Source organism: Astatotilapia calliptera, chromosome 5 (assembly GCF_900246225.1).
Source record: "Astatotilapia calliptera chromosome 5, fAstCal1.2, whole genome shotgun sequence".
Classification (NCBI taxonomy): Eukaryota; Metazoa; Chordata; class Actinopteri; order Cichliformes; family Cichlidae; genus Astatotilapia; species Astatotilapia calliptera.
The window spans coordinates 37,498,056-37,520,241 of record NC_039306.1 but is presented as its reverse complement, the minus strand read 5'-3'; the positions used below and the strand labels follow the sequence as shown (position 1 = coordinate 37,520,241).

The 22,186-nt window shown below is 38.4% G+C and overlaps 1 protein-coding gene and 1 long non-coding RNA gene across 2 annotated transcripts in view; one reads left to right on the top strand and one right to left on the bottom strand.

Annotated features, from left to right (window-relative positions):
• Window positions 1-22,186, bottom strand: part of fhit (fragile histidine triad diadenosine triphosphatase) — a 136,446-nt gene that overhangs the window by 13,740 nt on the left and 100,520 nt on the right. The window contains exons 2-3 of the mRNA XM_026169196.1: window positions 3,702-3,847; window positions 1,826-1,855 (exon numbers count right to left, since the gene is read on the bottom strand). Coding sequence (XP_026024981.1) covers window positions 1,826-1,855; window positions 3,702-3,847 — 176 coding nt within the window. The remainder of the gene's footprint in view (window positions 1-1,825; window positions 1,856-3,701; window positions 3,848-22,186) is intronic.
• On the top strand, window positions 8,687-12,824 carry LOC113023096 (uncharacterized). The gene is made up of 3 exons (XR_003272499.1): window positions 8,687-8,913; window positions 10,597-10,731; window positions 12,015-12,824. It is a non-coding gene; the product is annotated as an uncharacterized LOC113023096 (long non-coding RNA).

Genomic DNA, 22,186 nt, shown 5'->3' with positions numbered 1-22,186 from the left:
TGGTGGTTCATGCCATGTAGGGGCCTGTTGTTCCATGATTGTTCCTCTTCTTGATCCCCTTGTTTCTTGGGTTTCTCGCTGCCTCACGTATTTACTGAGCAATTAAATTAAATTTTATTTATATATCACAAAGCAAGGTGTTTAAAGCACTCTTCTGGGAGATCTCAGATATCACTCCTGGGATCTGCAGGAGCCACCTGCCCAGTTTAGAGGTCACTGCCCAAAGTGCTAGCATCTTGCACCCTGCTGTTATGTGCTTGATTGTCTCAGGGCCATCTTTACACACTCTGCACCTGGGCTCTTGCCTGGTGTGGTAGACCCTAATGATTTGTGATACCACTGATTTCCTTTCCGATCCAATATTGAATTTTATTTCATAATGCAATATGTAATTGTAATATTATTATAATATAGCTTCATAATGATTACAGGACATCACACTACTTGTTCTTATTGCTTAAAAATGCAGAAAAATCATATAGAAATAAATAAAACCTGAAGTTGTGCTATTTGAACACGTTGCCTGCCTGCAGCACTAAAGGACTCCGTGAGAGATGTCTGTCTCGCCCTAGCAGCACCTGTCCCTCTCCTCCTCTTCAGTTCGGCTCAACATAAGCTCGTCATATTCTGTGATATGATTTACTCTGAGGTGTTTGACGAGGTTAGTGGTGTTGCTACAACACCTCACTTTCTTGCCACATGTATCGCAAACCGCGTCTTGGCTGTTTGTGGAAGTAAAATATGCCCACACATGACTCTGTTTACACTCAGCCATTGTGAGTGCGCACGCCAGGGGCTGCCACACATTTATACAGCCGTATTTCGCATATGACTATGAACGGCATAAGAGGAAGTGGTTCCTTCCAATTTAGACGATCCGAATGATATAGTTTCTTTCCACTGTGTTCCTGTTAATGAAAAACTACAAATTTACCCCAAAGTACTAAAATATTGATATTTTAATACGAGAAGCGATTCTAGAACTTAAACTACTGGTATCAGAAGAATCGATATTTCTATATCAATCCGCACACCACTAGTATACCCATCTATGAACCTTGTGAGGTTGTTCCTGTGCCCTTCACACTCGGCTGCAAACCATTCCAGTGTGAGCTTGAGGCCATCACCTGATGAACCCAACAGAACAACATCATCCGGGAAAAGCAGAGATGAGATTCTGAGACCCACTAAGTGAATGCCTTCCGTCACTTGGCTACGCCTAGAAATTATGTCAATAAAAATTCTGAACAGAATCGGTGACAAATGGCAGCCCTGGCAGAGCCTATCACCCACTGGGAATGAGTCTTATTTATTACCGGCTATGCGACCCAACGGTTGTATAAAGATCAAATGTTTCCTTCTTGCCTCATACAGCATACAAGCACATCATCTAAACCTTTTACTCATTTGTTGCCAAAAACTTCTCCACTTATGATGTGCATTTCAAACTGTAATATGAGCAACACATATGCTGGATCTCATACACTGATATTTTATTTATTATTCATAAGGTTCAAATGCATCATACATTTTTTAATATAGTAAAAAATAGCACAACAGTACAGTGGATTATTTTACAAGAGGATGATTCTCTCCCCTCCTTTAACCTGTGAACTTTCCCAAAGGCTCCCAAGCAAGTGACATGAATTATTTCATGTAGCCTTCAACCAAACTAAAAATTACACCTTTTAGAAAAGATAACTGAATAATTCGCCATCTCCAGGAGTTTAGCTCTACAAGTTAATTATGATGATTATTTAATAGTGCATAACTATTGCAGAGGGTTCATGACATATTTCAAGGTCATAAATTATTAAGTTCTCACCTTCACAGTTTGTCCGGCTTCAGGGCCATCCTGGTGGGAAAAGAAAGGGGTAATTAGTCCAGAGATGAGAATTTAGATATACTTGTATTAATATTTTAAAGAAAGAATTTAATTTAAGATGAGGTAATAACATCTCACCTCCCCTAAAACAACCCCCTTGGTTTGTGTCAAAGCCGTCTTTATCCTGAGATATTTGTCTTCATAGGCAACTTTTTGGCTATATTTATTCAATGGGATTTAGTTTTTTAAATGTTCCATATTTAGACTAAAGTGCATACAACCAACGTTAATTGATGGGTTTTAACAAAGATATAGCAGTATCTGTTTAAGAATTACAGCCAACTCAAAATCTCCACTTCAAACCATTACTCAAAACCTTTTGGAACAGATGGATTTGCAGAACAGTCATTAACACTCGATCCAACAGCTATAATGTAAAAATACAGCAGGTAAATTCTCCATTTATCTTGTAGAGATTGTCAAATTATGTTAAATGTGATTTTTTATCTAATTGCATTTATGTATTTTGTATGTGATTTTTCCACTGAGCTTACCTGCAGTGGAAAAATTGCCCTGGCAATAGTCAGTTGGGTCACTCAGATTTCCCATGCTAGGAAATATTATTAAAACCTATTTTGTGGCTCTAGTCAGAGTGTGAGTGTGGTTTGTTACAGATGCAGCAGTACAAGACACAGTATGTTTGTTGTCCCTTTACTGTCCGCTGCAGCATAATACTCGCTGGAGGTGAGTGACTATTTTTTGCGCCTCGATTCTCTTCCAAAATGAAGGAAAGTGAAATAAATACTGAGTTACCAGTTTATGGGCCCACGCATGAAAAGACCAATCCTCTCACATGTACTATTGCTAAATCGCCACCTTTTTTTCTTTACTTTTGGTCCCTTGCGCAAAAAGATCTAAGAAAAGACCTTTTTTCAGATTAACATTTGATATGTTTTCAAGGCTATATTGTGAACAAATATGGTTGATCTGATCATTGAATCTGACTTTTCATTTTTACATGTTACACAACTTTTCAACTTTCTCAGATTTGGGTTTGTAGAAAAAAAGATACAGTCAGTATCTACACAATTATGTGACCACACTGATCATTATTTCCCATCACCTTACAGTAAAAAAAATGAGCTACATAGTTTTTTCCCCCCTCTCTCTCTCCTAAATGTGCTTCAAGACCATCTCCATTGTGCCAGGGCCGAAACACTCACCACCAACATACCTGAACAACTGTCACCCTGTTGAACTCGTGCCCATAGTTATGAAATTTTTTGAGCAACTGCTCATGGCAAAGCTCAAGAGATGCTTGCTCCCCTCGGATCTTCAGCTCTCTTGGGTGCCGTGGACGGCTGGGGTCTCCTGGGTCTTACCCAGTCTACCTCTGGCTCTCGGGAGGGTGGCATTACTGCATTATTATCCTATTTTTTTATCACCCTATTTTTATTATTACCCTACTTTTCAAGTACCGTCATGGTTCTGGGTCATATCACCCAGCATTTTGAGTTTATGGTGTTTTCATGTCTGCGTCCTGTTATGATGCCTGTGGCATTCCTGTCCCCTGTGGAGTCCTTGTGATCATTCACCTCCTGTGTGTATTTAGTCTGTCAGTTTTCATTCATTTCTCATCTGTCCATCCTACTTTGTCATGCCATGATTCCAGGTCTATGAAATGATGCTTCTTCAAGTCTTCATGTTTCAGGTTTCCCATGTTAGGTTTCTATGTTCACGTCCAGCTCGCCCTTTGTTAAGATCAAGTTGGGTTTTTGCTTGTCTGCACCTGGGTCCACCAGGTCACTCCACAAAGTCAGTTTCTCCCTGACTGTGACAGTGACTGTTAAAAAATATTACCGAGTGTGTGGTTTACCTGAATGGCGATGGTGATTGAGGTGGCATTGAAGTGTTTCTCCACCAAGTTGGCGACTCTCTGAGCGGTGGAGAACAAATCTGCTAGCTCATCTGGCCGAAGATCCCGAAAACGCTCAACTGGTCTGAGTGGGCACACCAGCACATCTGAGCAGCTCTGTTAAGGAATTACTATGCTGCAGATATGGTTGGAAAGTCAGAAAGCACTGAGATAAGAAAGTCGGTTAGCTCTGCAATATTATGACAAAAGCTCGTGTTTTTCATTCAGCAAAGTAAATCTGAGAGTTTTTTGTTGAAGTAATATAAGCTTAAAAGATATAATCAGGCAATGCTTTTTAAAGTGAAAATTGTGAAAATGGCCTAGAAAAAATTGAGTGTACCCTTAACTAAATATTTTATTACAGCCTTATGAGACAAACTGCAATCCAGGGATTTCTGTAACTCCTGGTACAGTAAATAACCAAAACAAAAGGTTGCACTTCTGATTTGCAGCTCAAAACTAAGAATCATGTCAAACATGACACCTAAATATTGGATTTGGAGGTATTCATTGCTAGTAAATATACATGTGCTGACAGCTTCTAGTACCAATAACTAAAACTTCTGATGAGCTGTAAAATGTTTTCTCCCATCTACGTTTTTACTATAAAAAGATCTAACTTAAAAGAGTCTATTGGCCCAGGTTCAAAATGAGACACAGAGTATTTGGGGTGGCTGTCACCTTTGATTTTATTTTTATACTTAGGTATACTTATACTTTAGACTTAATACATATTTGCCTTAAACAAATATATATTAAATTTTTAACAATAATATTCTATGATAATTACAAAAGACCTCAGCAAATTTAAAATGCATATGCTGTTAATGAATTAACTTCTTTTGGAGTACTTTCACTGGTTGAAACACTATACTTCATCACTGGCAGGAACTGATTGTAGCCAAGGATCTCGCAAAATCATGTCAGAGGCCAGCTGTCTGCTTCAAGTGGCTAAATCTTACTGCTCAAGAACCAGTGGGGAGCGAAAGTCATCAGAGATGCTTAGCATCCGATTTTAAACTCCTCCCCTCCACCTGGCAGGTACTAGAAAACCTCTCATACCACAACAACTAGAGACAGTTTGTTCCCCCACTGCCATCACACTCATAAATCATGACCAGTATCTGTGCTATATACCCATTCTAGGTTATTCTACAGGGTGGGCCATTTATATGAATACACCGTAATAAAATGGGAATGGTTGGTGATATTAAAGTCCTGTTTGTGGCACATTAGTATATGTGAGGGGGCAAACTCCTCAAGATGGGTGTTGACCATGGTGGCCATGTAGAAGTCGGCCATCTTGGATACAACTTTTGGTTTTTTCAATAGGAAGAGGGCCATGTGACACATCAAACTTATTGGTAATGTCACAAGAAAAACAATGGTGTGCTTGGTTTCAACGTAACTTTATTCTTTCATGAGTTATTTACAAGTTTCTGACCACTTGTAAAATGTGTTCAATGTGCTGCCCATTGTGTTGGATTGTCAGTGCAACCCTCTTCTCCCACTCTTCACACACTGATAGCAACACCGCAGGAGAAATGGCAGCACAGGCATCCAGTATCTGTAGTTTCAGGTGCTGCACATCTCATATCTTCACACCATAGACAATTGCCTTCAGATGACCCCAAGGATAAAAGTCTAAGAGGGTCAGATCGGGAGACCTTGGGGGCCATTCAACTGGCCCACGACGACCAATCCACTTTCCAGGAAACTGTTCATCTAGGAATGCTCGGACCTGGCACCCATAATGTGGTGGTGCACCATCTTGCTGGAAAAACTCAGGGAACGTGCCAGCTTCAGTGCATAAAGAGGGAAACACATCATCATGTAACAATTTCAAATATCCAGTGGCCTTGAGGTTTCCATTGATGAAGAATGGACCCACTATTGTTGTTCCCCATATACCACACCAAACCATCACTTTTGTTGTTCCAACAGTCTTGGAGGGATCCATCCAATGTGGGTTAGTGTCAGACCAATAGCGGTGGTTTTGTTTGTTAACTTCACCATTCACATAAAAGTTTGCCTCATCACTGAACAAAATCTTCTGCGTGAACTGAGGGTCCTGTTCCAGTTTTTGTTTTGCCCATTCTGCAAATTCTGTGGCCGATCTGGGTCATCCTCGTTGAGATGCTGCAGTAGCTGGAGTTTGTAAGGGTGCCATTTGTGAGTAGCTAATATCTGCCGAAGGGATGTTTGACTAACGCCACTCTCCAGTGACATGCAGCCAGTGCTACGCTGTGGGCTCTTGCTGAATGAAGCTAGGACAGCCACTGATGTTTCTTCATTAGTCACAGCTTTCTTGCGTCCACATTTTGGCAAATCCAACACTGAACCAGTTTCACGAAACTTAGCAAGCAGTTTGCTAACTGTAGCATGGGAGATGGGTGGTCTCGTAGGGTGTCTTGCATTGAAATCTGCTGCAATGACCCGGTTACTGCGTTCACCAGATATCAACACAATTTCGATCCGCTCCTCACTAGAGATGGCACAATACCACTTTTTTATGTCCGATACCGATATCATAAATTTGGATATCTGCCGATACCGATATGAATCCGATATAGTGTTTTTTAATCAACAAAACTGTTTTTTAAATATCTTGCTGCATTTTGTATAAGTTCATACTCAAGTTTAAAACAACAACTACACTAAAGCTATTCTGTTATACCTGTATGCAAAAAAAAAATTTCATAGTTCAGCAATACTGATCAATCTAATAAACTTAAACCTGCACCATCCTCCCTATTCTGGTATTTTAAAGAGTACTTAGCATAAATATTAAGCAACCTAACTAATAGGGTTCCAACTCCCAGCAACAACAAAAATAAATAAATAAAAAATAGGGAACCACCCCTCACGCTCCACCTCATGATGCTTAATCGACGTAATCAACCTTAATTTGATGCAGTGTGAAAAAAAATGCACAGAAATCAATTATTTTTCAAGAAATATTAAATAGAACATCTTTCTTCAACAAAATTGCAGACTGCACAGATGGTACCTTCCCAAAGGAAAAAGTACTATAGCTTACTAGGGTATATATATTAGACTTAATAGTCACTATATACAGTAATTGACTTCTATTCATTTTACATCAAATTAAAACTTTGGGTGTCAGATAATTATTTATTAAAAGCTAGACATTTTAAATGAGAATAAGAAAGAAAAGTATGTCTTTGTGCCCCTTTTCCCTGTTAATGCCCTATCGGCCCCCCTGGCTAAACTTTTCTAGATCCGCCCCTGCACAGTTACCAGTGTCAGCTGTAGAAAAAGATCCTGGAGTAGAAAGTAATATTAAATACATTCTAACAACAGCTGATCAAGCTTAAACGTGCTGCTGTTGTTCAGCCGCTGGTTTCCTCTTTCTGGTGCAAAGTGGGCCAAAAGCAAACTAGAGACACGGACTCGCGACAGAAAAGCCGATCAGCTGATCGTTAAGCAGTTTCATGATTGAAGTAGCAGCAAGAAGAGGCAGTTGCTTGTTAAGCTTAACGCAGGAATGCTTTACAAACATTCAGAGATGGACTTACACACTTGCTTTACTTCTCTCGGGGATAACTTTGTCGGAGATGAAATGCTGGGTTGCTAGCGAAGCTCCAAATGCTATCCAGACCACCGACAGGTCCTGCATGCCACAGCCGCTCTATCACGTGATGCATACTGCTCCGACGTGCTAACGTTCTGAGGCGAGTTACGGCCTGTTGCAAGTTTTGTGAGGTGCTTTCGTGATATTTAATGGATCGGATTACATTTTTTATTTTTCTCCGATATCCGATCCAGTAATTTAGGTCAGTATCGGACCGATACGTAATATCGGATCGGTCCATCTCTACTCCTCACATGTTAACCTCTTCGACATGTCAATGGCTGTGAACAAAGAGAGAATTGTAAATAATTCATGAAAGAATAAAGTTACATTGAAACCAAGCACACCATTGTTTTTCTTGTGACATTACCAATAAGTTTGATGTGTCACATGGCCCTCTTCCTATTGAAAAAACCAAAAGTTGTATCCAAGATGGCCGACTTCTAAATGGCCACCATGGTCACCACCCATCTTGAGGAGTTTGCCCCTCACATATGCTAATGTGCAACAAACAGGACTTTAATATCACCAACCATTCCCATTTTATTACGGTGTATCCATATAAATGGCCCACCCTGTAGAGAGTTACTACACTCTGCTGTTACTGTACACATACTCAGCATCACATCTTTATCTATCTATCTATCTATCTATCTATCTATCTATCTAGATACTGCATCATTATATATATATATTTATTCATTAGGGGTGCAACGATACTCGTATCGATATTGAACCGTTCGATACAGTGCTTTCGGTTCGGTACGCATATGTATCGAACAATACAAAATTTTTAATTCATTTTATCAACTTTTTCTTCTGACGATGCTGTCTGTGTTGAACGCTTGGTGGATCTGCGCTCGACAGTGCAGCCTAGGCGGAGTAGTCGAATGCAGATTCACAGAGTGTATGACCCTGAAGGTAAGCGCGTCATGGACTAAAGTACAACAGTATGTTGGATGTGCCACGCAATGCTCAATTACATGGGTGGGAGCTAGTGTGTTAGCGCAGTTAGCTCGTTAACGTGTTGGCCGTGTCTAGCCCCACGCACGGGGCGATCAGGGGTAGCTCGTTAACGGAGATTTGCCGTGTTGTGGCGTTAAGGTCATTTCAACGAGATTAACCTGAAATCACTGGTGGGAACACAACGAATATGACTGCACACTTACGCCGACGACATCCTAGTGCAAAGACAAGTGGAAGCAGACAAAAACAACAAGCATGCATGCTACAAACTTTACCCGAGTCATTTAGACAGCCGTTAGCACATGATTCTCCTTATGGGGACCTGATATGTTTAATATGCTGCTGAGAATATAGCCCAGAAGAAGCGTATAGTATACACTGTAAAAAAAATCCGTAAAAATACAGTACAATCTACTGTATAAACGTGAAGGAATTTTCCGTATTAGTCATTTACAGGTATTTTTCTGTATTTCTCAACTACTGCAATGCATTGTTGGAAAAAGAACCTGAAAAGGAGGGAAAAGTAAGCGCAAGAGCAGCCATTAGGCTTCTTTCAGGCTTCATCTGGATTTTGGATTCTGAAGTTGGAGAAACTGCCTTCAAATTTCTGTGGTAAGTATTAAAACTCATGTTTCGTTTTATTAAAATAATGTTTTTCAAAAGACTCCGTGTTTTTATTTAGAAAGAATTGTTAATTTATTTGTTAACTGGTTTCGGCTGTCTCCAGACAAGTCAGGAATATTTTGCTGACTCATTTTTTAAAATAATTGTTATTTAGGTTTAACATGACTTAAGCTTTATTTTAGTTAATGTTAAAATAATTTTTACTGTGATACCACCAGTTTTGCCCTTCAGTGGCTGAACCAGTTTTCATAAATATTATAGTTAGCTGTCTGTGTCTCTCTGGGTATTACACAGCTGTGACTGCTAACTAGCTAATTAGCGAAAGTCAGCGATGTGGCTAACTGGGAAAGTGAGAACTTCATGGTCCTAGAAATTATTCTAGGACTCTAATAAGTACTGTATCAATACCTGTGTTTTACAGTTGGCTCTACTGTACACTTTAAAGGGTTTCAGGCAAAGTTACACTAACCCTAGTTTAAGCCTCAGACCTTCCTGGCTGACGCTAGCAAATGCTAATGTTAGCCTCTGATTTGGGCTGCTAAAGTAAAGACTTTTAGCTAGCTGACCAGCATAGATTATTTCGGTGGTTAACAGACTGTAGTGGTAAAATTATTGAAAGTATAGTTTCACCTCAGCACATTTACAATTACAGTATGTCTATTTTGTAGCACATAGAAATGTTTAGTTAATATTTACAGACAGACACATTTTCCCTGTAACTGTGTTTTTACTCCAACATTTGTTGAAAATGTAATTTATGAAATGCTGAGCAGCATTTCTTGTATGTGGAATATTTTTGTCACCCCACTGTGCTAATGTGATTAAATACTAAAAATTATTACTAAAAAAATTCAATAATAAATCAATAATAACTATTTCTTGATTGAACTATAATGTTTTTTTTTTTTTTTGTTTGTTTTTTTTTGCCTGTCCCATTTGGTTCTTTAGCCATCAGAATTGTTGTCTGAAGACCAACAAGGATACCCAATGGATTTACTTTGCCAAATGGATCATCGTGGCATTGCCGTATTGGTCCATTTGGTCGATCTTTGTTTTTATTATTTATTATATTTTATTTTCAGATGTTACAGACGGGACAGACATGAGTGAGGGATAGGAAAGGGAGAAAGAAAGAGGAAGGAAAGGAAAAACAGAAGGGGAGAGGGACAGTGAGAAAGGGGAAAAAAATCTCCTGGATCACCTGTTGAGAGAAGAATAGAAAACAAGCAGAAAAAAAACAAAGCAACATACTAAACACAACACCATCGCATTAATCTAGCTAAGTGTAAACAGCAGTAAATACTAAATATTCAATGTTGTTGTGCAGCACGCAGGACAGATGTGCTTCGAAGTAGCAGCCAAGAAAGGTGTAATTTGGGTCTACGAGCAGTGAACACCCGTGTGCATACCTGTGTGGATCAGCGCGCTTGTATTCCAAAGGTTGAACTATAATGTAAGCGCAGTGCTGGTGTGCAGGGGCTCTATATGCCTTGTCTATATCAAGCTTTTAGCCAAATATAAGCAGAGATATTTGTATCTTTCTTAAAAATCCAGATCCTTACAGATTATTTGAGAAATGGATCAACAGCTATCACTACTTGAAGCACTTTAAGTCCTGCAGTGGAAAAATATCCCTTATTTCACCTTTGATCACACACTTTGGTTTTCCAGTGCAGAGCAATGGCCAAGAAAAGGAAAGACTTCCCCGAGTGAAAAAAAAGATGAAGATACAAGCTGGTGATGATCCAGAGCAGCTGGTCTCAGGAAATGAAGAAAAACCCTGATCACCTTCTCTACAAACACAAGGTGAGTTTAATGTTGTGGTTGATTTAGTTTTTCAAGGTATGTATGTTACTTTAATTATAAACTGCTTTTGTTGCAACAGAATGGTGTTATGTGTATGCAACTCTACGTGAATTATAATCCTTTGTAGGGCTGCGTGATATGACCAAAATCTCATATCCCAATATAAGACGTATCTCTCCTGATAACGATATATATCACAAAATAGTGCATTTTCTGTAAATTCTGTGATTCTCGGGCAACTCGACTTATGTGAAATGTTTTCAGTTGGGCGTCGTGTACCTGGAGTCGAGTGTTTTGACCGATGCATGAAACTATACATTTTTAGACATGAGTTTAAATGGCCGCCATTTTCTTTCTGAGTATTTATTACACGGCGTGCTGCAAGGAAAAGCCTGTTCTAACGTTTGAGTCTAAGGATTATTTTGAGCACCTGACGACTCTTTTTTGCTTTTCATTCGTAAACTCTCTCGAAACTCTTTCATGTGATTCTTGTGTAGGTGGTTAAAGAGGTTTGTCGTGTTCGAGTGGTGGTGGGGACCAGTTTGTGGCATAATTTGCATAGTACAGTTTTCTGGGGCGTGTCAGACTTTTCATAACCAAACCATGTCCATGCTACAGAGGTAGCCCCTCATTTAACAATAAGGTCCTCGATTTCTTTTGACTGGTCCTTCTGGTTCTGCCTCATCCTTGCTGGCCATGCTGGTATTCTCTGTGCCTTCGTCTGCGTGGTGACTGTAAGCGCCATTTATAGTTACTTGATGTTTTTATTTGAGGTCATTTGTTTGATGCATATTCTGAAATTTTATGTTTGAGAATAATGTATATCATTTCAGTTTAGTTTGAAAAGTCTCAACAGAAACTTGAGCTTTATTGTGAAAGGTTTATGTGGAAAATAAACAAGCGGACGGCGGAGCCACACGATGGTTTTATCCTCATTGTTGGTAACGAAAGTACGCGTAAAAACAGTCACTTGTCCGTCCATAGTGTGGTTATTTTAAGTATAAGAGAAGGAGAGAACTTTAAGAAATAATATAGCAACTACAGTGACCATCAAAACCATGAAAAAAATATTGCCGTAAACAGTTTATTTTGCAACACCACAAAACAAAGAATAGTGTATAATATGAAACGATAGACATTTTTATATCGTAATCTGATATATATCGTCATATCGCACAGCCCTAATCCTTTTTTTGTTTATGTTGTTTATGCTCTAGGTAAAAAAAAATGATAAAAATACAAACTTTTTAAAAATGTCTTGTTGTTTCTCTTTTTTTCCTCAGAATAAATTGCGACCAGTCTCAATGGCTGACACGGAGGAGCGACACATTAACTCCGACTGCTGCAGTTCCTGTATGAACTGAGCAACTCTGAAAATCCAAGGAAAAGCTGAGTGTATTTTACTTAAAGCTCAGATGGACCTTGATGTACTAACATGCAGGCTGCATTCAGGACTTTGTCACACTGTTATATGAAGAGCGGTAACAAGACTTTGTAGTAATTTGTCTTACTATTGTCTTATTTGTTGTGATTTAGGGTCTGTGCGCACAAGCAGAGGTTTTTGTTTGTAAGTGTAACCTCGTTTTCAGAGCCTTGTCTAACATTTAATGGTCATGAAATATGTCAGACTTTTTCCTCTACTTAACCAGCTTAGAGAATTTGAACACCGTGGAGAAAAAGGTGTGCATTAAGGATTTTGAACTATGATGTTTAAGTGTTGTCACTGCTGAGGATTCGTGGACACAGATCCTTATTCACTATGCTGCTGTTTACAGTTTAACTTTTCATCAGAACAAGCACTTCTAATTATACTTTGCTCCTCACTGACAAAACAAGTCCCGTAAATACACTTTTATCTTTAAGTTTGGGACAGTAATCTGTCTTAATTTATTATGTGTTGTAGTTATCATATGGGGAAAAGTCCTGTGGTTATCCATCAGTCCTGTTCGAATAAACCCAAAGTTCAGGAACATCTTCTTTAGATCTGTTCAGTTGTATTCATGTGGCACCACTTAAACAGTCAACAAATTTTGACTCAAGTATGTTATATTGTAAGGTAAAGAGCCCAAAGAGTTAATCTCAGACAAATGTTCACACAAATGTGAATTACATTCACTTCATTAATGAAGTGAATGTAATTCAGTAATCAAAGGTGTTTGGCTATAACTGACTACATGTGTATACTGTATCATAAGTGGACAGAGATGGATGTAAACCACACCTTAACCATTTGGCTGAGGCAAAACTACCACAAGGCAGTGATTCTAACTCAAAGGTACTCTGGATATTATTAAATGTGAACATGTCGTTAAATATGACATTTTTTGTTTGTCAGGTGTCCTGTTTGAAGAAAACACTTGGTAGCCACTTGAATGAATGTAAATAAACACATTTACATGAGGGCAACCTGATTTCAAGGAAATAAAAATGCTCAAATTTGAAAGCTTGTGAGTTATTTTGTTCATGTATCAGCTGTTTAGTCGTTTTATGACAAGATGGATGCTGTCATTATATTTTAGTATAGTGTTTGAGTTAAGGAGAATAAAAGAATATTTAACATTAATTGTACCAATGTTGTTGTGTACGAAGCACAAATTAATTTAAGTTTTAATTTATGAATTTTTGAGTACATGGTGTACTAGGTTGTAATTGCATAGAAATGTACGTTTAAGGATATAAAGAACTATATTTAATGAGTTACAGTGAAAAGAAGTGCTTGGAAATAGTAATATAAACAGAAATTTCAATTTTTCTATTAACGGAAAATATCAGTTAATGATACAGAAAATATACTGTGAATAAACGGAATTTTCTGTTTTATAGCTGAAGGAAATGTCCGTAAATAGTACAGAGAGTATACTGTAAATCTACAGAATTTTCCGTTTTATCATTTACAGAAAGGTCCGTCAAACCTCCGTAAAAAAACAGAAAATGTACTGGCAGAAAATTACCAGGACATTTTCTGTTTTTCTACGGAATATTTTTTTACAGTGTAGCTTTTATTTTGGAAAGAGCCATTTCTCTGTAATAAACTCTCTTTTCCAAAGATGAGTGATTCCTCAATCAGATACAGGGCTCGCAATATCGCTAGCCCGACGTCCCGGGGCTAGCGATTTTTCCAGTCGGGCTACCAAAATCTATCTCTGCCCTGCCTGTCCGGCTATTGTAGGAAGGAAAAATATATGTCAATGCTTTTGCATTCTTTCGGAAATGTAGCTGGGTAATTATGTCATTGGCATCGGTGAGCCACTGTCAATATGTGACATATTGAAATCGCGTTTGAATTTGCGCTTGTTTTTTGCTTTCACTCTGCAATCGCGCGAACTGTGTATAGAGAGCGACAGCACTGATCTGTGAGTGATGATAATTTGTGCACCAATTCCTCTGACATCGTCTTATCAATCGTCAGCTTACTATGCAAACATGACAAGTGAAATCTCCCGCAGCTTAAACATGTGAGTGTCACGATGAGTTGTGTGGCTGTCAGTGGCTGGACCCACGTGCAGGACTCGGAGACAAAACATTAACTTAAACGACGGCTTTATTTGCTGGAGAGTCACCCTTGGACGATACATAAACAACAACTTAAACTAACTAGACAGGAGATGCTGAAGGTAGACGACCATGGATACACACAACAAACGTGGAGGACGCAACAACTGGCAGGGAAAAACACAGGGCTTAAATACATACTGAGGTGATTAGGGAATGTGAAACAGGAGGAGAGCACAGCTGGGACTCATCAGACATGACAAGGGGAGGCAAAACTCAACACATTGACATAGTACACAGACTTTCAAAGTAAAACAGGAAACTGAACAGACGAGGACTAAACTAGGGGATACAGTGACAGAAATCAAACCCAAGAGAATCAAAACACATCATGAAAACAAAGATAACTAATACAAACAGAAAAACACTGAGTCCACAGACTCAGGACCGTGACAGTGAGAGGTTGATCGCGCAGAGAATCGCTGAGCTTATGTGAGTGTGTGTGTAAAAGCATTTCAGTTCTGCTGAGCCAAATAAGACAGGTCAGGGTGAAGAAGTGACAGCCAAAGAAAAGCTTACCACAAAACGGAGAAGTTATGACAAATCAGACTATAAGGCAAAAAGAAAGTGCAGCTTTATGGTTTCATGGACAAAAGAATTTCTGTGGCTGCAATATGACTGTTTGCTTTTTTTCAACAGGCCAAACAAAGGTTAGTTTTAATGTTTGCTGATGAATTATGATTATTTAAAATGATTTATTTCAGCAGAAGTTTTCAGTCTGATAGCTGCTATATTTTCACGAGCCATTGATTTGCTTTTTGTTGTTTTGCTTCCTCAGGGATAAAACTAGTGTAGTGATTTGTGCTCTGCAACCATAAAGCACACAAAGACAAACCATTATAGCAGTGGTGATTAATTTGTATTTTAAAATATGGATACAGTGTATCTATATTAGTAAATAATCTTTATTCAAATAAAAAAATCAACACAGTTTCAATGACTTCAAAAAGGAGGTAATCTAGGGGGTAAAATATTATTCTGAGCCATCACAGAACAAATGACTAGTTAAATGGAATTCTCACAGTTATAATTGAATGTTTCTGAACCAATGTGGACGTCTTCTCTCACACGGGCTGCTGTGTATAGCTTAGAGGCCTGCAGTAAAGGCAGGAATGATGGTGTAATCATCATAAAGCATGGACGCTGCAGATGCAACTAAATGAGCTTGCCTTCCAAGCCATTAACTGTATTTCAGATCCAGCATCTTTACCACAGAGCTTTCTTCTCACAGTAGCTGCCTTTCTGTGCTTTAGGCTACACTCACCACAAGCTCTATCCACTTAAGCTCTTTAGAGAGTCCATTAGGGAAATGAAAGACACCATTTGTGAAGATACGATGCTTATTGGAGAGATAATCAAGACGCTTGATTTGCCTTGGGCCCATGACTTGCTGTAGTTTACTGTGGGGTCAAGAAGACACAAACAGTGCATTCTAAACAGACACAATGCACCTACAATTTAACAAAGGCAGAGAAAAAACACCAAACCACCTGTCAGTCACACAACTTGCAACATGCTTTTTCATTAAAAGTTCAAGAAGACTGCAGTGCAGGTAAACAGCCTCAGAACCTGTAAATACACTACCAGTCAAAACTTTGGACACCTTCTCTTTTAATAGTTTTTCTTTATTTTCATGACTATTTACATTGTAGATTCTTACTGAAGGCATCAAAACTATGAATGAACACATATGGAAAATATGTAGTAAACAAAAAATGTGAAAAATAAGCCTTTGCTTTGATTACTGCTTTGCACACTCTTGGCATCCTCTCTCTGAGCTTCATGAGGTCATCACCTGAAATGGTTTTTAATGATGTGTCGGTCGGAGCCGGCTCTTTGAAGTGAACAAAGGAAGTGTTTTGTTTGTTTTCTTTCTCTCACCCTCTCTCTCTAACTTGTGTTTGCGCTGAGCAGAGGGGTGGTAGTAATTCCACACTCTTCCAAAAAATCATCCCAGGCCCATATGACAGAGAATGTGCATCTTCTTTTTGTTTTGCATATTTTAATTTATATTTTATCGTGTTGTGGTTTGCAGTGTTTTGTGTTGTTTCACTTTAAATTTGTTTAAAAGGAAAAAACTGAAAATTTTACTAGTTAAAAGTTGAATTGTATATATATAGTTGTTTTTTGTATTTTATAATTTATTTTTTACATATTATGTGGAGTGAATAAATAAAAGCATATTTATATATAAACATATATAAATAAAAAGCATGTTTTTTTAACATTAGTAATTCATTTTGTGCATAATTTTATATTGTTGTTGAAAATTTATTAATTAAAGCAACAAAACAACCTGAAGAGCCGGGAGCCGAAAGAGCCGGAATTCCCATCACTAATGGTTTTCCAACAGTCTTGAAGGAGTTCCCAGAGATGCTGAGAACGCTTGAGGGGCGGGGCATCAGACCTTTGCATTCATTATAGAGGTTGGTGTTGTGCCAAAAAATGATTTTCAACGTTTCCTTGTGTTTTTTGTGTGTGATATCTTTATCTATGTTGGTAAATAGACTTCGGTGAACAGGGTTTACAAAGGGGTTATATGTAAAGTTTAAAAATGACCTGTTTTTCAAGTATCTTTATAACTCTGTGTTACTGTACTTACATTATAACCAATCCGGTCCTCTTTGTCCATGTCATGGCGAGTGCTGTGTGGCAGGCAGGTTGAAGGACCCAAGTGAGGACTCAGAAACAGAGAGTTAAGCTTAGGGCGCAGCTTTGTTGCTGGGAAAAACCATTTCAGGTGACTACATCATAAAGCTCATTGAGAGAAGGCCAAGGGTTTCCAGTGCTGTCAACAAAGGAAAGGGTGGCTAATTTGAGGAATCTAAAATATACAAACATATTTAGTTATTTATTAATTTTTTCTTTACTACATAATTCCTTATATCTTGCTTCATATATCTGATGTCTTCAGTATGTGTATGCAATGTGCAAAGTAGTACAAATAAAGAAAAACATTGAATGAGAAGGTGTGTCCAAACTTTTGACTGGTAGTTTACAAATAGTCATTTATTTACTTTTATGTTGCTATACACTGCATAAAGGCATTTGACTTTTAAATTTAATCTAGCAGTCCGCCACTTTAAATCTGCAAACACAATGACAGTGTAAAAGTGTATCCACTATTGGATTGTCCCTCATAAATAATCATGTCCAGGAGCTTCAAAGTGATTAGCAATGTGGAGACACGTCACAATCATGCACAGCTCGCCACCCAAGCAAAAGGCAAAGAGAAGGAAGGCTATAACATTCTCATTTTCCATCATCCGCTCTATTCCTCTGGGAACTCGGAGCTCTGTAGTAAGATTGAAGAAGAACCAAAACTCTCATCTTTCCTTTCATCTTTTCCCAAACTCAACTGCTGTCATAAAGTTTTAAATGCAAACCTCACCAGACTGCAACTGCTTGCTATTATTCTGCTAACCATCCCTTGGTTGATGCTGAGAAGAAAAAGCACAATGAGGGGAATTTGGGGGGGCATCTGTTTGTTAATGCTACCACTTCCATAGCTGAAATTCATTAAAGGCTGTTCAGAATTTAGGCTTCACATTGCTCTGTGCATTTATTACAGTACATCAGTCAAATAGACGATTGTATACCTGCACATTTGGCAGAAGAAGATCTTCATGGGAATTAGCCTTTGCAGTTTTCTTGCTTAAAATAACCACAGAGCTTCTGAAGAAAGTGACAGGAAATCAAGTGCAAACACATTGGCCCTTAGATGCAAAGTCTTACGGTAAGGTGAAAACAGATCGGAAGCATGAAAAATGATTGTGAAATGATGCTGCTAACATTTTTGTCCTGGTTAATTACACAACAAATGAAATGTGAGGGAAAAAATGACCTCACAGCCTCCACTGGAAATAGTAACAGCAGCTGGTACAGTAACTGTTCTTATTACTTTGGGTTTAGTAAGTGTCACTCTTTGAGACATCTTTGGGAGAGTGAGGGAGCAGAAATTGTAGGAGGTCAACTTTCTTCTAATTGGCTGGCCCTCACAAACAGAATGTTCAAGCAGTAGGTAAGCATAATTTATGTACCCACAACGAGAACTCTACACCTGAGATGACCACATTTAAGGACATCCCCTCTCACTGACATCATAAGAGCCACGAACATGAATTAATTTAAAACTTGAGCTGTAATTTATGTACAAACTGACCTCAATGTTTACAATTGTTACAGTATATAGTAGAGATGGACTGATCCGATATTACGTATCGGTATCGGTCCGATACTGACCTAAATTACTGGATCGGATATCGGAGAAAAATAAAAAATGTAATCCGATCCATTAAATATCACGAAAGCACCTCACAAAACTTGCAACACGCCGTAACTCGCCTCAGAACGTTAGCACGTCGGAGCAGTATGCATCACGTGATAGAGCGGCTGTGGCATGCAGGACCTGTCGGTGGTCTGGATAGCATGTGGAGCTTCGCTAGCAACCCGGCATTTCATCTCCGACAAAGTTATCCCGAGAGAAGTAAAGCAAGTGTGTAAGTCCATCTCTGAATGTTTGTAAAGCATTCCTGCGTTAAGCTTAACAAGCAACTGCCTCTTCTTGCTGCTACTTCAATCATGAAACTGCTTAACGATCAGCTGATCGGCTTTTCTGTCCCGAGTCCGTGTCTCTAGTTTGCTTTTGGCCCACTTTGCACCAGAAAGAGGAAACCAGTGGATAAACAACAGCAGCACGTTTAAGCTTGATCAGCTGTTGTTAGAATGTATTTATTATTACTTTCTACTCAAGGATCTTTTTCTACGTAGCTGACGGCTGGTAACTGTGCAGGGGCGGATCTAGCAAAGTTTAGCCAGGGGGGCCGATAGGGCATGAACAGGGAAAAGGGGCACAAAGACATACTTTTCTTTCTTATTCTCATTTAAAATGTCTAGCTTTTAATAAATAATTATCTGACACCCAAAGTTTTAATTTGATGCAAAATGTATAGAAGTCCATTACTGTATATAGTGACTATTAAGTCTAATATACCCTAGTAAGCTATAGTACTTTTTCCTTTGGGAAGGTACCATCTGTGCAGTCTGCAATTTTGTTGAAGAAAGATGTTGAATCTATTTAATATTTTAATATATTGAAAAATAATTGATTTCTGTGCATTTTTTTTCACACTGCATCAAATTAAGGTTGATTACGTCGATTAAGCATCATGAGGTGGAGCGTGAGGGGTGGTTCCCTATTTTTTATTTATTTATTTTTGTTGTTGCTGGGAGTTGGAACCCTATTAGTTAGGTTGCTTAATATTTCTGCTAAGTACTCTTTAAAATACCAGAATAGGGAGGATGGTGTAGGTTTAAGTTTATTAGATTGATCAGTATTGCTGAACTATGAAATATTTTTTTTGCATACAGGTATAACAGAATAGCTTTAGTGTAGTTGTTGTTTTAAACTTGAGTATGAACTTATACAAAATGCAGCAAGATATTTAAAAAACTGTTTTGTTGATTAAAAAACACTATATCGGATTCATATCGGTATCGGCAGATATCCAAATTTATGATATCGGTATCGGTATCGGACATAAAAAAGTGGTATCGTGCCATCTCTAGTATATAGTATGCATAACATCCATCAATCCATCCATTTTCTTCCCCTTATCCTGTGCCAGGTCACAGAGGCTGCAACCTAACCAAAGGAGCAGATTCTGCTGTTTGTCCTAAAGCTTCATCAGTTTTCAGAAGGTCTGTATGTAAGAACTGTGAAATATCAACAGCGAGCAAAACTGTCAGAAGGCAATATGAAAAAAACAGCTACGCTTTCTGCAGGTGTATACCAAAGCAGATCCCCTTTGAGAGCACAGGAATGAAAGAAATCTCCACATGAAGCACAAAGCAATCATTTGTATTTGTCTGGCAGGCAGCAGTACTGCTCATCTCAATATATTTCAATTTCATTTACATTTATTTAAATACTTCAACCCTAGTCTGTGGCTGATTTTCATGGTGGCAACAGACAAGACATCTCTTTAAAGAACTAAAAGAGCAGGATAGGACCCGCAGGTGACTCAGCTACAGGCTTGACAATCAGTTTAGTGCCATGTTTTAATGACAGCTATTCAGGAAATGACAATAGATCTGCATAAAGCTTGATCAAGTCAGTAATTACAACCTGAAGGTATATGAAAATGCTGGAGTGTAAGCTGTTTTAAGTACAAGTTCAGAGAAGTGCTTGTGTAACCATTTTCAGTTCAGGTGATTTCAGAATAAACTATTTTGAAAGAATTCAAACCTGAAACAAGAAGGAAAATAAGGAATATTTAAGTTATACTTGTGCATATGCACATATGCCACAATTTAAGATACTGCATATTTATGGCCACTGAGGTGGAGTTAATACCTCTTTTAAAAAGACAGCCCGCTCTAGGTTGAATGTATTTTATTTATTGACACAAATTGTCTAATTTAGAGCACTTGTGATTAGGGCTGCCACAAACGATTATTTTGATAGTCGACTAGTCACCGATTATTTATGCAATTAGTCGACTAATCAGATCATCATCCATTGGACGTAAAACTACAGCTTATTGCACCAGCAGCATCTGCTCTTATATAACTATCATTAGCTTACAGCTTTAAGCTTTTAAGGTGCTAACTAAAAATAAAGACAAGATGATAGTTTATTCAATTTTAATGAAATTTGCAGATTGTTTCGGTGAAGTTTAATAAACTCCTTGCTATCTAAAATATAACAGGACACCGGAGTAAATTCTGGAGCATCTCACACTTCTGATAATCAGCTGTCTGCTTGATGTTTATTCAGCTGTGTAAAAACTATAACTTTAATCTCAGCCAAACCGATTTACTCAGGAACAAATAAAATACTAAAAAAAAAAAAGCCAAACAACAACATTTTTAAGTTATCTAAGTGACTCATATATATTTAACCTGAGTCGCGAAAGACGGCGGTGGGTTTGAAAACAATTTGCCGGGAGTCCGGTGTTCTCACGGCTCTAGTTAGCCTAGCCCCCGGCTAACTATCGAGCTAGTGGGTAACAGACGTCTCCGAAAACGTCGGAGCGCTTTTGAAAATATGTGGTGTCCTGATAAACTGAGCCGATATTTGAGGTTTACACAGCTACATTCTCGCCTGAAAATATGTTAAACGTTTATTTTGTGACCCAGAAAGAATAATAAGAGTAACATTAAAACTAACTAGCTGCCGCCATTGTTGGAAACTAAGCTGGGCCGCGCTATGAATTCTGGGACACAGCTGCTTCTTCTTCTTCTTCGGGGTTTAACAGCAGCTGGCATCCTTGTACATGCGGTGCTGCCATCTTCTGTTTCAGTCCGTTATTACACTCTTAAATCCTGCTATTATTCCTGCGTCTTTTGCGATCTTACAAAGCTTCAAACGACACGTCGACTATTAAATCAGTCGTCGACGATTTTGATAGTTGACGTAATCGTGACTAGTCGACAAATCGTGGCAGCCCTACTTGTGATAAATATGTCTTCTTTATATTGTCACGTGTAGTTACATTGACAGCTTGTTTTTGTAGTGATGTTTTAATTCTCACTGAAATAAAGTAAATGGTAAACAATTTTTTAACCACTTATCCAGCTGAACTTGCTGGAGCCTATCGCAGCTGGCTTTGACCAAGAAGCAAGATAAAGCCTGGTCAGTTTACCAGTCCATCAGATGGCCAACTTTTTATTCATATTCAGTGTAGTGGGACATAAGCTGTAAGCTGGGACAGTGTGGTACATGCATAAATATGTTCCCAAGTCTTGATCTTAGCCTACATAGTTATGAAATATTTATCACAACTCGATTCTGTAATAGCCCTAAGCCACAGTCTATTGAGGGCTCATCATTTTAAGAAAGAACGCTGATATTCCTGTAGAAAAAGTAAAAGATGGAATAACGCACAAAGAACTTTTTGTT